Consider the following 15601-nt stretch of genomic DNA (forward strand, 5'->3'; position numbering starts at 1 on the left):
ACCTCCTCTGGGAAGAGGGCGGGAGGAAGTGTGATGCCCACGCAGGGCTGCGGGTTGAGTTCTGAGCAGGGAGACGGGGTGGCGCTGGGGCCAGGAGTTCAGGCCCTGGGGTTCCCCAGGGGGGCTGCCTCTCCCCCAGGCCCCAGGCAGGAGGCAGCCTTGGGAAGCCTCAAGGTCCCCCTCCTGCTCCAAATCGGAAGAAGTCCAGGCCTACACGCCCTTCCTGGAAACCAGTGGAGCAGCTGTGTGGGCACAGGGCCGTGTGCCGGCTGCAGGGAACAGATGGGGCGAGTGCCACGTGGGTCCGGAAAGGTTACGAGTAGCCTTTTCCAGGGCGGTTTTGCTTCCAAATGAGTTCCCGTCAGGTTTGGCCCTGGGATAGACAGCCTTCTGGTTTTCAGGGCATTCACTGAGGGCTGTGGAATCCAGGTCCGGGCTCGGACCCGTGGCCCTGTCTCACAGGTGCGTCGAATGGGGACGTGGCCAGCACTCAAGCACTCGCACCAGGGCCGGCTCTGAATGCGTCTCTGAAAACGCAGATATCGTTGGCATGGTTAAGGGGACAGGCCTGGGGGAGGCGGCCCCCCGTGCCACGCAGGGGCACAGAAGTGTGGCTTTGTGGGTGCTGTGGGTGTGAGAAGGGAAGGGATGGCTCGGGGTGGGGGGCCCAGGCTTGGTTCTCAGCGCTGGGGTGTGCCCTTGACCTCAAGGCCCAGGGCAGGATTGGAGGGCAGGCCAGGAAGAAGCCCAGGAGACATCCACAGCCTCACACACGCCCATCTTTCCCTGTGCCCCTGCAGGCGGCCACGCTGAAGGCCAGGCTGACCTTGATGGAGGGGTGGCTGCAGGAGTCTGACTGCGGCAGTCCCTGGGGGCCGCTGGACATTCTGCAGGGAGAGTCGCCACGAGGGGACGTCTACCAGAGGGGCCCCTTGCTGCAAGGTGCGGGGAGAGCAGGAGGCGGGTGAAGGGGGCTGGCTGGTCATCCGCCCCCAGGGAACCTTTGGTCTGGTCACATGTCATCCCCTGGACCGCCTCTGCTGTGTGTCGGGCCCACGGCTGCTCTCCCCGCCTGTAAGCTGGGTCCGTTCATGTCTTCGCTCACCCCCAAGTCAGTGTTGGGCACTGTCCCAGGTGCTGAAGAGGTGGAGATCTTCTGATTCTCCGCCGTCTTGTTCACTGCCGTAGCCTCAGTTAGAGAAAAGGAAACTGTCCCTAAAGCGATGGGGAGCGTGGAAATTTAGGGAGCGCTGCAAGTGAGTGGATTAGCGTGTGTAATGCCGTGTCCACGAGCAGCAGTGGTGGGTGAGCTGTGCACCTGTTGGCAGGACTGGCAGTGGAAAGAGGGAGCTGCCAGATGCCACATCTTAAAACGACCCCACCTGAGCCACGCGGTGACTTGCAGAGCTGACTGGTGGCAGAGGGTCACTGCTGTCCCCGATGCCAGAGTGGCCTGTCTTGGCTCAGACAGCTTGGGTCATGATTTACCTCCTCTGGGCCTCGGCTTTGGCATCCGTAAGATGGGCAGACTTTGCCCCTGGGACTCACGGTGGGTGCTCAGAGCTAGTGAGGGGATTCGGCTGTGCCCGAGGGGAGAGGAGGCACGGATGGAGGCCCTGGGGGTTGGGGGAGGAGGGTGTTGGTGTGAATGCGTCACTGCTGTGTGACCTCTGGGCTGGGGGCTTCCTGCAGGGGCCCAGGAGGCCTTCCTGGAGCAGATGGTTGGCCTCAAGGGAGCTGTGAAGGCCGCCCAGGCGCGGCTGCGGGTGCTGAGCGGAAGCGCGCGCTGTGGCCAGGATGGAGCCCGGAAGCCCTGCGTCCAGCTGGCCGACCTGGAGGCGGTCCTGGGGTCCTCGCACGAGGAGATTGCCCACGCGGCCTCCGTCCTCACGTCTCTGGTACCCCCGGGCACTCCCTCCCTCTGAGCCTGGTGTGGGTCCCAGCCCCTGCCTTGCTGTTGATCTGGTGACCTGGGCACACCTGCCCCGTCTGGGGAGGCTCGGCTTTCTCTCCAAGATGGGGATCGCACAGCGCCCACTCTGCCGCTCCAGTGTGAGCCGCGGCCGCACAGACGGTGGCTGTGTGGTCCGGGGCGGGGGGCGGTGGCTGCGGGATCCCCTCGTGTCGGGCCTCTGCCCGCTGGGTGTGGACTCTGTGGCCGGCCCTGGGCGAGGACACAACCACTGGTGCCGTCTGCCTCTGCCCGGTGTTAGCCAGGTGTCCTCTCCCTCCTTTTTCTCTAAAGGTGATTCCCCAGGAGGGGCCCAGCCAGCCCACCAACTGGAGCCTTCTGGCCACAGAGGCCCGAGCCCTCGCCCGGAGGTAAGCCCCAAGTCCCTGGGGCCCGGCCTGGGCTGGCCACGCATCGGAGCAGCCTTGGGGAGTCCAGCCCCTTTCCTGGGGGCTCCAGCGGCAGGGTCAGCCCCACAGAGGCCCCAGCACAGGAGTTGGGACCAGATGAGTGTGAGAGCAACCTGGCGGGGACAGATGTCCCCACGTGGGCGGGAGGGGCTGTAAGCAGACTGTGGGATGTCAGGGCAAAGCTCGCTCAGCTGAGACTCGAGCGTCTGCAGGGTTTTCCTGACCAGCAGCTGCGCTGAGATCTGTCCACACGCAGTGCAGTTCAGAGCTTGGCATGGATTCAGAGCCACCTCGCATCTAGAACAATTCCATCACCCCTCAAACAAAGCCCAAACCCAGTGACCCTCACTGCCATCTCTGCTGGGCCTCCTGTCCCCTGTGGCCCTGTTCCACCTCTGTGCGTTTGCCGGCCCCGGGCGTTTGGGGTCAGTGGGGTCACACAGGAGGGGCCTTTTGTGTCCAGCTCTGCCCACTCAGCCTCCTGACTTCAAGGCTTCCCCACGCTGCGGCGTGGGCCTGCGCTTCACTCCTTTCCCCACTGAAGAACATTCTAGCGCACGCAGGAACCACACCCTGCTTATCTAATTGGCCTTCGCTGGGCATTTGGGTAGTGTCGTGTACTGTCGTGTTTTTTTCCTAATTTTTAGAAATATTTTTGGGCTGGCGCCGCGGCTCACTAGGCTAATCCTCCGCCTTGCGGCGCCGGCACACCGGGTTCTAGTCCCGGTCGGGGCGCCGGATTCTGTCCCGGTTGCCCCTCTTCCAGGCCAACTCTCTGCTGTGGCCAGGGAGTGCAGTGGAGGATGGCCCAAGTCCTTGGGCCCTGCACCCCATGGGAGACCAGTGTAAGTACCTGGCTCCTGCCATCGGATCAGCATGGTGTGCCGGCCGCAGCGTGCCGGCAGCGGTGGCCATTGGAGGGTGAACCAATGGCAAAGGAAGACCTTTCTCTCTGTCTCTCTCTCTCACTGTCCACTCTGCCCGTCAAAAAAAAAAAAAAAAAATTTTATCTACTTGAAAGGCAGAGAGAGAGAGATGTGATAGACCTTCCGTCCGCTGGCTTACTCCTCTGGGCCAGGCTGAAACCGGGAGCCCGGAACTCCACTCTGGTCTCCCGTGTCGGTGCCCAGGGCCCGAGCACTTGGACCATCATTTTGTGCCTCCCAGGATGCGTTAGCGGGAAGCCGGTGCAGGAGTGAAGTGGCCAGGACTTGAACCAGCACTGTGACATGGGTGCAGGTGTCCCGAGGAGCAGCTTAATCTGCTGTGCTGCAGTGACCGCTCCGTCACCTCCTGTCTTTGAGAAGCCGCTTAGGGGGCTGGCGCTGTGACATAACGGGTTAAGCTGCCACCTACAATGCCAGCACCCATACGGACGCTGGCCCAGCTGCTGTTTCTGATCCAGCTGCCTGCTGATGTGCCTGGGAAAGCAGCGGATGATGGCCCCTGCACCCATGTGGGACCCTGGATGAAGCTCCTGGTTCCTGGCTTTGGCCTGGCCCAGCCCCAGCTATTGCGGCCATTTGGAGAACAAGCAGATGGAAGATTTCTGTTTTTGTCTCTCTCTGTCTCTATGTTTCTGTTTTCCTCTCTATGCCTCTGTCTCTCTCTCTCTAACTCTGCCTTTCAAATAAATAAAATAAATCTTAAAAACAAACAAAACAGCTTAGGGGCCGGCACTGTGGCGTAGTTAAGCCCCTGTGGTGCCGGCGTCCCATGTGGCTGCCGGCTCGTCTCTGGACTGCTCCACTTCCCAATCCAGTTCCCTGCTGTGGCCTGGGAAAGCAGCGGAAGATGCCCAAGAGCTTGGGCCCCTGCACCCACGTGGGAGACCTGGATGGAGCTCCTCGCTCCTGGCTCCGGCCTGGCTGTTGTGGCCACTTGGGGAGTGAACCAGCAGAGGGAAGACCTCTCTCTCTCTGTCTCTCCCTCTCTCTTTCTGTCCCTCTCTCTAAATAAATCTTATATAAAAAAAGAAAAATCAGCTGAAGATGTTGAGGACACAGGATCTGCAGCGTTTTCCGCTTTGGTTTGTGCTGAGGACTGGAACTCCTTTTCCAGATGAGGAAACGGGAGCTGAAGGACACTGTGACAGGGCAGTGGCAAAGCCGGGCTGTCTTGCCCTCTCTCTTCCGTGCTGTGTGCGTCAGGGTGACTGTAGAACTCCCTGTGCACACTGAGAAGCCAGGACAACAGCTTACACTAGAAACCCCAGGAACAGGGGTGTCAGGGTTCCCTAGGCAGAAGCAGGAGAGGGGTCCTGACCTGTGGCTGTCCTCCTGGGCGGCGAGCAGCCCAGGTGGCCGGGCGTGTGGGTTTGGACTCAAGCCCCTGCCCTGTCCGTGTGGGCCCTGGGTGACGGTCTAGGGGGTGTTGTTTCCACGCAGCCACAGAGACACTGCCTCCAAGATCGAAGCTGCTGCTCGGAGGGCCCTCCTGGCCTCCAACGCCAGTTACGTGCTTCTCTCGAGTCTGGTGGACAGGAGGTTGGCCCTGGAGACCCAGCGGGAGCTGGAGGACAGGTGAGGCCTCTGCAGGTGCACATAGGAGCGTGGAGCTGGCTTCCTGGAGCTCAGGGGTCCTGGCCAGAGGCTGCTGACTACAGGACTGCTTCCCCAAGCCCTGCCGTTCTGGGTGGTCGGTCAGGACGTGGGGGTCTGCATGATCTGGCTTGGAGTGGGCCCATCCAGGGGTTAATTACAGGAAGTGGCTCGTGAGGGGGAGGGGGTCGGGGGCACTGCTCGGCCCAGAGCAAGAACCTCTGTCTTCCCCTGCAGCTCGTGGGTACCCCACCCTGCCCCCATTTAGGGCAGCTGCCTCCTCTGCCTCTGTCCTCTCAGCTCCAGGGCCAGTGCAGGACCCACCAGCGCCTTGCTGGGCCCCACGCTAACCTCTCCAAATGAGAGAATCCGAACGGCTCAGTTTGGACCGGGTGCCCAGCCCTGGGCCCGTTGCATGGCTGGAGTGAGGTCACATGACCGGTCCTGGGGGCAAGGCCGCCGGCTGCCGGAGCAGAGTGAGGGGCAGGAAGGAAGCCAGAGGTCTCCACCCCAGTGGTGCCCATAGTCGGGGAGGCCTGGGCAGAACAGGCACCAGGCAACCGGCCAGCTCAGGAAACCATTCTGATTGGTTGATGACCAAGCCGTGGGCCGTCTGAGCTAAGAGCCCACAGCAACCCTGCAGCTCCAGGGTCTCTGTGTCCTAGTGGAGAGCCATAGGCTCAAGGCCACCAGCAAGGGCACAGCCAAGCCAAGAACAGGGCCTGGGCCCCTGTGCTCCCCACGTCTCCTGGCATTTCTCTCCTTCCCAACGTCGGCAAAACCTGTGGTCCTGCGGTGGACACCCAGCAGGGGCGGGTCTGGGACAGAGAACCAGCTCCCTTGGGTGCCTTTCTGCTTCGTTCGGAAGTCTCTGGGTAGCGGCTGCTTTCTGAGGCCGGCCGCCGGGACCCATGCGACTCTGCCAGGACAGGTGGGAGAGGCTCCAGGTGCCCGTGGGTGCCCTACTTCACGGCCATCCTGGCCTCTGTCTGCTCTCAGGTACCAGGAGGCCCAGGAGGCCCCGAAAGCGTTGGGCACAGCTGTGGCAGAAGCATTGCCCGAAGCTAGGAGGGTGCTGGCCGCCATGCAGCAAGTTGGCGCAGATGTAGCCCCGCGTCTGGCCTCACTGGCTGCCCCTGGATCACGGGTCAGCTGGGCCGACCTTGGGGGTGGGGGTGGGGGCCCTAGCCACTGGGGAGACCAGTGGGGCCCAGCACACGTAGGAGACGTGGCTCGATTGTGGCAGTCGATTCAAATGAGATAATCCCCTGGCCAGCCTGGCAGCGTCAGGGCCCAGCCAACGTTTGTTGGTGACATCGCAGCTGCCGGCCCAGGTAATGAGGGGGCTTCAGAAAGTTAATAGGACATCAGATGGAAAGATACGTCTATTCTGGTGCCAACCATTTTTGGTATCACAACACGCATTTGCCCTGAGCTTTTGGAAGCTCCTCCTGCCACCGAGGGAACTGGATGCTGTGTGGTACCCACACAATTCTGCTTCAGCCCAAAAGATTCTGTCTTCTGAAGCAACCCAGCCCCAGGGTTTCAGCTGCAGGACCATGGACCTGGGGAGGGGTCTCTTAGGACAGCATGGAGGCCACCAGGTTTGCAGGGGCACAAGGCTTGGGGTCCAGGCCAGCAGCCAGGAGCTGGCCCCCAGCCTCAGCCCCGCCCAGTGCTTCTCTCTGAATAGGGGATCTGCCCCCTCCCCATCTCCCTGCAGCCTCAGAAATCCCAGGCCAGGGACCTGAGCCGGAAAGCGGGGTCGCTGGAGAAGACGGTTGCATCGAGAGAACGCATGGCCACCAAGGCCACCCGAGCCCTCCGGGCCACTGCCCTAGCCGCGCTGCAGAAGACGGAGCCCCTCGTGCAGGTCAGCTCTTGTCCTCTGGAGCAGGGCACCTGCAGAAGCCAGGGCTGCCCTGCAGGTGATCTGGGCTCGGGGGTTGCTGGAGCGGGGAGAGCAGACAGGAAGCAGCAGTTTTAAATTTCTCACTTTATTTATTTGGTATGATAAGGCAGAGTTGCAGAGCGAGAGGGACACACACACACATACACACACACACTCTTTCTTCCTCTGCTGGTCAAATGGCTACAATGGCTGGGGCTGGGTCGGGCTGAAACCAGGAGCCTGGGACTCCAGCCGGGTCTCCCACGTGGTTTCAGGAGCCAGCCCTGCTACCTTCCCAGGTGCAGTTGCATGGAGCCGGATGGGAAGTTGAGCAGCTGGGGCTCGAACTGGCGCCCATAAGGAGCGGCCGTGCTGCAGGCCCCTGGGTCACAACCCCGGCACCAGGATGTAGTTCTTTTCCGCTCTCTCACGCCACCTCCAAGCCCCACATGTTCTCAGAGACTGCACGAGTGGAGGCTGGGACCCTGGTTTCCCAGAAGAGAATACAGATGGGGGCCAGGGGACAGGCAGGCGACAGCTCCGCCGCCTTCCTCGGCGTCAGTTACAGCCGGGATGGGTCTTGTTCCTCCATCAGCATCTTCACCAGAGATTCAGCGAGGACTGATCTGAGCAGCCGTGGGGACTCAGCCACTTAACCCGAGTTTGGCATTTACGATCTCGAAGGGGAGATGACATTCAAAGGTCAGGGAATACTAGAAGAATTACAGGGTGAATTTAGCTGGATCTTGTGGTTTCCAACCCATTCGAGTGTAAAAGAGCCTTGTAAAGTAGTTTTTAAAAAGAACTTCGTTTGGACTGGCGCTGCGGCTCACTAGGCTAATCTTCCACCTTGCGGCGCCGGCACACCGGGTTCTAGTCCCGGTCGGGGTGCCGGATTCTGTCCCGGTCGCCCCTCTTCCAGGCCAGCTCTCTGCTGTGGCCAGGGAGTGCAGTGGAGGATGGCCCAAGTGCTTGGGCCCTGCACCCCATGGGAGACCAGGATAAGTACCTGGCGGCTCCTGCCATCGGATCAGTGCGGTGCGCCGGCCGCAGCGCGCCGGCCGCGGCGGCCATTGGAGGGTGAACCAACAGCAAGGGAAGACCTTTCTCTCTGTCTCTTTCTCTCTCACTGTCCACTCTGCCTGTTAAAAAAATAAAAATAAAAAAAAAAGAACTTGGTTTGGAAATAATACTAGACTCACTGATAGGGTGCAAGAGAGCCCCAAGAATCCACATCCCCAAGTGCCCATCACACAGATTTCCTCCAGGTTGTGGTTTTGCCAGACCACAGACTGGGGAGCTGTGCTGTGCTGGCGCCCCCGCGGCACTGATACGGCCGTGCCCCAGCGCCCTCGTCCTGGGCCAGGACGCCAGGAAGAGAGGCGACCTCCGAGAGTCACGGCTGCACCCCCCCACGCTGCTCCCACCCCCTCTTCCTCCTGCCCACCCTGCTGAGCCTGCAGAGCGAGACTGAGACAGCATCTGGGGGCTCTCAAACCCGTATGGTTTGTCCACTTCTCATATTGTCACGGCACTGAGATCCACGTCACATACCCTGAGCCGTCTTAAGAGCAGGACTCAGTGCCTTCCCCGCGTTGTGCGGTTGTCACGTGCCTGTGTCATTCCACAGCCGTTCCCCCTCCCCCCAGCCCCAGGCAACCACCTGTCCGCTCTCTGAAAGTTTCACAAAAATGAGCTCGCATGACTCGTATCTGGCCGCCCTCCCTCAGCGCCGTGCTTCTGAGCCTCGCTCCCCTGTGCTGCAGCGTGGTTGGGTAACATCCCACTGTGGGATGAGCCACATCTTGGGCATCCTTTAAGTACCCAGTCCTGTTCAGTGGCCGGAGGGGAGACACTGCCAACTTGTGATTGACAGCTGCCGACACGCAGCCGCATTCTGACCGTGAGCGTCCGCTTGTCCGTCTCCCCTTTAGCGCTCTTCCTCTGAGCTGCTGTGGCTCAGAGCTATTGGGAGGCGTCCAGGGTTTAACATTTGTAGCATGAGCCGGGCACGTGCTCCTGCTGAGTAGCATTACTAAGCGGCAGAGTCACGGAGATGTCTTAGGGCCCCGTGTGCGTGTGCCTGCCTGACTCACGTCTGGGCTGTGCACCTGTCAGGCCAGCTGCCCAACCTCTCCCTTCCTTTGCAGCTGCGCCAGGAGGCCACAGCCGCCCTGACCCGGGCTTCCTCATCTGTCCAGGCTGCCACAGTGACTGTCATGGGAGCCAGGACCCTGCTGGCCGACCTAGAAGGTACGTGTGTCCCGCTGAGCTCTGGGCTCTGTGGTGCACGAGTGCTCCCGCCTCAGCCAGGCAGGCCTGGCTGCTGGGCACAGAGGCAGCCAGGTGGGCTCTAGCCAAGGCGGCTACTCCCCCCACTTCCCGACCTCCCCTGGCTGCTCGTCTCTGCCCGTGTCACACACCACTCACAGGCCCCTGGCTGTCCCCTCCACCCCCTGGTGTCTGGAGGCCATTGGCAGAGCTCAGGACCAGGTGGGAAGAGAATCTGCAGCCCCTAGCCTGGCACACCCTGGCCAGGGCCCAGCAGGCTACCCTGCTGTGGCGCTGAGTAGGGCTGTGGGTTTCTCTTTAGAAGGGGTGTGGGGCTAGCGCCGTGGCTCACTTGGTTAATTCTCTGTCTGCGGTGCCTGCATCCCATATGGGCCCCGGGTTCTAGTCCCGGTTGCTCCTCTTCCTGTCCAGCTCTCTGCTGTGGCCCAGGAGTGCAGTGGAGGATGGCCCAAGTGCTTGGGCCCTGCACCCGCATGGGAGACCAGGAGAAGCACCTGGCTCCTGGCTTCGGATTGGTGTGGCGCACCGGCCGCAGCACGCCGGCCATAGCGGCCATTTAGGGGGTGAACCAACGGAAAAGGAAGACCTTTCTCTCTGTCTCTCTCTCTCTCACTGTCTATAACTACCTGTAGAAAAAATAAAATAAAAAAAAAGGCCGGCGCCATGGCTCACTAGGCTAATCCTCCACCTGCGCCTATGGCGCCAGCACCCCGGGTCCTAGTCCCGGTTGGGGCGCCAGGTACTAGTCCTGGTTGCTCCTCTTCCAGTCCAGCTCTCTGCTGTGGCCCGGGAGTGCAGTGGAGGATGGCCCAAGTGCTTGGGCCCTGCACCCCATGGGAGACAGGGAGGAAGCACCTGGCTCCGGGCTTCAGATTAGTGCAGCGCCGGCTGTAGCAACCATTAGGGGAGTGAACCAACAGAAGGAAGACCTTTCTCTGTCTCTCTCTCACTGTCTATAATTCTACCTGTCAAATAAAAAAAAAGGGGGTGTGGGTGGGTGAGCATGGGGGGTGATCCCCACATCCTATGTCAGAAGCCTGCTCAAGTCCCGGCTTCTCCACGTCTGATCCAGCTGCTCCCTGGTGCACACCTTTGGAGGCGGCAGATGATGGGCGAGTACTTGAGTCCCACCACCCACATGGGAGATTTGGGTGGAGTTCCAGGCTCCTGGCTTTGGCCTGGCCCAGCCCTGGCTGTTGGGGCAATTGGGGGATGAATTATTAGATACAAGATCTCCTTCTGTCTCGCTCACTTGCTCGCTCTCTTTCTCTCCACACACAGAAAGAGAGCGAGCGAGCGAGAAACTGTCTTTGAAATAAAATATATGAGGGACAGAGCTGTGGTGTAGAGGGTAAAGCACCGCCTTCAGTGCCGGCATCCCACATGGGTGCAGGTTCGAGTCCCGGCTGCTCCACTTCCAGTCCAGCCCTCTGCTATGTCCTGGGAAAGCAGTGGAGGAAGGCTGGAGTCCTAGGGCCCCTGCACCCATGTGGGAGACCCAGAAGAAGCTCCTGGCACCTGGCTTCAGATCGGCTCAGCTCTGCCTATTGCAGCCATTTGGGGAGTGAACCAGTGGATGGAAGACATCTCTCTCTCTCTGCCTCTGTAACTCTGCCTTTCAAGTAAATAAAATCTTTTTTAAAAAGAAATAAAATAAGTAAATGAAAGTTTTAAAAAAGGAGGGATGTGGGTTGATGCCAATCCAGGTCCCCCCCCCCCCCGATATTTGTTTATTTAAAAGGCAGAAAGTTAGAGAGAGAGAGAGAGAGAGAGAGAGAGAGAGATCTTTCCTCTGCTGGTTCACTTCCTAGATGGTCACAATGGCCAGGGCTTGGCCAAGCCAAAGCTAAGAGCCTGAAACTCCATCCAGGTCTTCCACATGGGTCATAGGGGCCAAAGGACTTGGGCCATCTTCCACTACTTTCCCAGGCCATTAGCAGGGAGGTGAATCAGAAGTGGAGCAGCTGAGTTTTGAACTGGTGCCCATATGGGATATCCTGGCATCACAGGTGGTGGCTTAACCTGCTGTGCCTTGATGTCAGTCCCTGGTTCAGGTCTTTTTTTATTTATTGGGGGCTGGCATTGTGGTGCAATAGTTTAAGCCACCATCTGCAATGCCAGCATCCGTATGGGTACTGGTTTGAGTCTTGGCTGCTCCACTTCCTATCCAGCTCTCTGCTGTGGCCTGGGAAAGCAGCGGAAGATGCCCAAGGACTTGGGCCCTGCACCCGCGTGGGAGACCTGGAAGAAGCTCCTGGCTCCTGGCTCTGGCCTGGCACAGCCCCTGTTGTTGAGGCCATCTGGGGAGTGAACCAGCAGATGGAAGATCTCTCAATTTTTCCCTCTTTCTCTGTAACTCTGCATTTCAAATAAATAAATCTTTAAAATTTTTTATTTATTATATTTATTTGAAAAGCAGAGAAACAGAGATCCCCTATCTGCTGGTTCACTCCGAAGATACCTGCAACAGCTGGGGATGGGCCAGGTGAAGCTGGGAGCCAGGAACCCAGTGCAGGTCTCCCACGTGGGTGGCAGGAACTTGAGCCGTCTCCTGCTGCCTCCCGGGATGCACCCAACAGGAGCAGAGCCACGACCCAGACCCAGGCACCCTGCTGTGAGCTGCAGGCATCGCAACTGCCCACCCCCAGGTCTTTTTTGAGCTTCAGGAAAATGAGGCTCGGTGCCCCCGTTTTATAGATGGGTAGAGTAGGGACAGGGACGGCTGCCTATCCCTGGTCAAGAGCTGAGCTGGAGTGGAAGCCAGCTGGTGTTAGTTCCTCAGCTCTGTGCTCCCTGTGCAGTGGGCTTCTGTGATGTCCCTCCCCCCAGCTGTGGCTCCTATCCAACCGGCCAGGTAAGGCAGTGACCCACCCTGAGCCACAGGCGTCTCATGGGCCCGAGACCATTAGTCAGGTCTCTGCCGGCCCCCGGCCTTGGCTTTCTCCGTAGCTCCCCTCCCCAGCCCTGCCCACTGCCTGGGGCAGGTGTAGTGCAACCCTAGGTCCAGGGGTCCAGAGGGCGGGCTGCTGTGGGCCTGCTGTTCTTTGAGTCTCTCTCTCAGTGGCCTGAAGCCTTGGTCACCCGCTGGATGGGGCGTGGCTGTATTTAGGGGGGAGTAAGCTCAGTGCTGTGTGATGATGGACCCTCAGGGTTTCAGGGTCATTGCTGCAGACCACACGTCAGCAGGACGCCTGCCTGCCTGCCTCCAGCCATGGAGCGCTCACAGCCTTGTATGTGACCCTCCCCCACCTGGTTGTTGAATGGTTCTGAGGACAGGACACCTCTTGCCCGTAGCAGAAGGAAGCATGCCTCCCTGTTGCTGCTCTGCGATCGGCACAAGGGCCAACCTGTAGCCCCAGGCTCTTTCCCCATCCTTCAACCCTCCTGCCCCTCGGGCCTGTGCAGGGAGCCTTCCCCAGGCGTGGCCTTGGGTTCCAACAGGAGAAGGTCTGTGTTCCAGTTGGTTTAGGGATCGTCTCACACTGTAGCATCCTCTTGAGGCTTAGGGAGCACAGATCAGAGGATCAAAGGCCCCGAGAGGTTTTGTAATGAAGAAGCCTGGTGCCCTTTATTTAAACTTAAATTGACCTCTCTCCCTAACATGTATGATCACCCTATGTGTAGGGTTAGGCCTGCCCAGGATGCACTGTGAGAAACACCAAGTTCATACATGAGAAGCAAATGAGAGGCCAACACCGTGGCTCACTTGGCTAATCCTCCACCTGCGTCGCTGGCATCCCATATGGGCCCCGGGTTCTAGTCCTGGTTGCTCCTCTTCCAGTCCAGCTCTCTGCTGTGGCCAGGGAGTGCAGTGCAGGATGGCCCAGGTGCTTGGGCCCTGCACCCACATGGGAGACCAGGAAGAAGCACCTGGCTCCTGGCTTTGGATCGGTGCAGCTCCGGCGGTAGCAACCATTAGGGGAGTGAACCAACGGAAGGAAGACCTTTCTCTTTGTCTCTCTCTCTCACTGTCTAACTCTACCTGTTAAATAAATTAATTTTTTAAAAAAGCAAACGAAATGGAACGAGTCTGTACTATTACGCCTCTGAAGATTAGAAGGCTCGACCCTATTTTTTTTTTTTTTTTTTTTTGGACAGTGAGAGAGAGAGAGAGAGACAGAGAGAAAGGTCTTCTTTCCCCGTTGGTTCACCGCCGGCGCACCTCGCTGATCCGATGGCAGGAGCCAGGTGCTTCTCCTGGTCTCCCATGGGGTGCAGGCCCCAAGCACTTGGGCCATCCTCCACTGCCTTCCCGGGCCACAGCAGAGAGCTGGCCTGGAAGAGGGGCAACCGTGACAGAATCCGGCGCCCCGACCAGGGCTAGAACCCAGTATGCTGGCGTGCAAGGCGGAGAATTAGCCTATTGAGCCACGGCGCCGGCTCGGCTCGAGCCTATTTAAACGCCGACTTTCCTCCTCATGATAAATTTCTCTTGGAATTTTGCTTGAGGGGTCTCTTTCTTTACCAAGTGGATCTACTTTCTTAGATAATGAAACCTGTAAGATCTGTAACGTTTCCCTTTTTTACATTTTTAAAAATATTTTTATTTATTTATTTGAGAGGTAGAGTTACAGACAGTAAAAAGGAGAGACAGAGAGAGAAAGGTCTTCCATCCATTGGCTCACTCCCCAAATGACTGAAACGGCCAGAGCTAAGCTGATCTGAAGCCAGGAGCCTCCTCCAGCCTCCCCCACTGGTGCAGGGACCCACGCACTTGGGCCATCTTCCACTGCTGTCCTAGGCTGTTAGCAGGGAGCTGGATCAGAAGAGGAGCAGCCAGGACTAGAACTGGTGCCCATATGGGATGCTGGCGCTGCAGGTGGAGGACCAGCCGACCGTGCCACAGCGCCGACCCCCAGCGTTTCGCTTTCTGTCTTGGCTGCTCGGGGCTCAGAGGTGAATAGAGCATTCTGCTCCGGCAGTCCATTATCCTAATGGCCGGTGCATCTCACTCTGCTTCCCTTCCTACCCCGTGGTGACGTGTGGCTCCTGGTCTTCCGCTGGAACGGCCTCACGGTTGACCTGCTCGTCACCATGCGCAGTCCCAAAGCTTGCTGGGAAAAGGGAAAACATCGACGTGCAGAGCTGAGTGGGTTGCGTGGGTTTTTCCCATAAGATCTCATGCAAATCCCCACTTAAAATCCCCACTTCCGTTGTCCGAGGGCCTGGGGCTGGTCAGTGAACATCTGGCAGGCTCTCGCGGCACGAGCCCCGGCGTCCTGACACAGCCCCGGCCGGGTTTGCAGGGACACGGCCACGCTTCCCTCGGCCCCAGGACCAGGCTGCACTGCAGAGGAAGGCAGGCGTGGTCAGGGCCAGGCTCCTTGCCGACGTGACAAAGAAGACCAAGCAGGTGGAGAGGGTGCTGGGGAACGCGGCGTCTGTCTCCTCTACCTCCAAGAAGAAGGGCCGAGAAGCCGAGCTGTTGGCCAAAGAAAACGCCAAGGTCAGAGCCATGGCCCTGAAGGCATTGGCTTCCCTGCTGTGGGGCTGAGAGCTGTCCCCTGCCCCTCTTTAGGTTAAACGCTGCCCCTGCAGATCCGCCCCTCTCCCGTGTCCAGTGCTAGGGCTCCACATTTACCAGTTGCTCAGTGGACCCCTGGTTCAACCTGGGAGCCTCACATCGGTGACCCTGCTAACCCCTGCACTCCCTGTAGTGCAGCGGAAGACTGCAAGGCCGGGCCAGGTGCAGGGGTGGAGTCACATAAGCAGGACTCACACCTGGGCCTGCTTGGCTCTGCTGCCTACAACTGCTTTTCTTTAACCTGGGCCAAATTCTAACCAGGTGGTGTCACTCCCCCCACCCCCACCTTTGTCGCTCATGGTCCCTGTTGGACTTTCTTGCATGGCACCCAGCTCCCTGTCTGCATTCAGTGCACATTTGCAGAGTGAATGAGCGAGCAATGTGATGTGCGAAGTGGGAGGTGGCCTTCTGGCCATGGGAGTCCTTTACCTGCAAAAGGACTCGCTCACTCTTGCCCTCCGCCCTGCCGCCACCCACCCCGCAGCTCGCCAAGGCCTTGCTGCGGGAAGGGAAACAGGGCCAGCGCCATGCCAGCCGGCTCGCCAGCCAGACGCAGGCCACGCTCCGACAGGCGACCCAGCAGGTGCTGACCTCGGCAGCACGCAGACGGGAGCTGCAGGAAGCTGAGCAGGTCAGTGAGCCGAGCCCCCGTCCCATGCCCTCCTGTCCCGCGCAGCCGGGAGGGAGCTGCTCAAGCCGCCCCCCTCTGCCACACAGGCAGGTGCCGGGCTGAGCGAGATGGAGCGGCACATCCGGGAGTCACGCCTCTCGCTGGAGGAGGACATCAGGGCCCTGTCAGAGCTCCTTGCTGGCCTGGGTAAGGAGACCCCAGGGCTGGGCGCTGTTCACCCTTCCACGGCTTCCCATCTTGGTCTCTGGTCCTCACCCTCAGGTCCCTGGGCAAGGCGGGGGGGGGGGGGTGCCTAGGAGTGAGTCCACTTTGAGTTTTTTTATGTTGAGAGAGACACAAAGAGCTCCGATCTGCTGGTTCCC

The 15601-nt window shown here is 59.5% G+C and overlaps 1 protein-coding gene across 1 annotated transcript in view; it reads left to right on the forward strand.

Annotated features, from left to right (window-relative positions):
- The window catches only part of LAMC3 (laminin subunit gamma 3), a 56045-nt gene that overhangs the window by 38669 nt on the left and 1775 nt on the right, over positions 1–15601 (forward strand). The window contains exons 18-27 of the mRNA XM_089321478.1: positions 801–942; positions 1693–1898; positions 2246–2322; positions 4749–4883; positions 5901–6048; positions 6625–6774; positions 8943–9045; positions 14331–14530; positions 15093–15239; positions 15326–15425. Of these exons, the coding sequence (XP_089177604.1) occupies positions 801–942; positions 1693–1898; positions 2246–2322; positions 4749–4883; positions 5901–6048; positions 6625–6774; positions 8943–9045; positions 14331–14530; positions 15093–15239; positions 15326–15425 (1408 nt within the window). The remainder of the gene's footprint in view (positions 1–800; positions 943–1692; positions 1899–2245; positions 2323–4748; positions 4884–5900; positions 6049–6624; positions 6775–8942; positions 9046–14330; positions 14531–15092; positions 15240–15325; positions 15426–15601) is intronic.

Source organism: Oryctolagus cuniculus, chromosome 1, assembly GCF_051225735.1.
Source record: "Oryctolagus cuniculus isolate XC-2025 breed Fujian yellow rabbit chromosome 1, ASM5122573v1, whole genome shotgun sequence".
NCBI lineage: Eukaryota > Metazoa > Chordata > Mammalia > Lagomorpha > Leporidae > Oryctolagus > Oryctolagus cuniculus.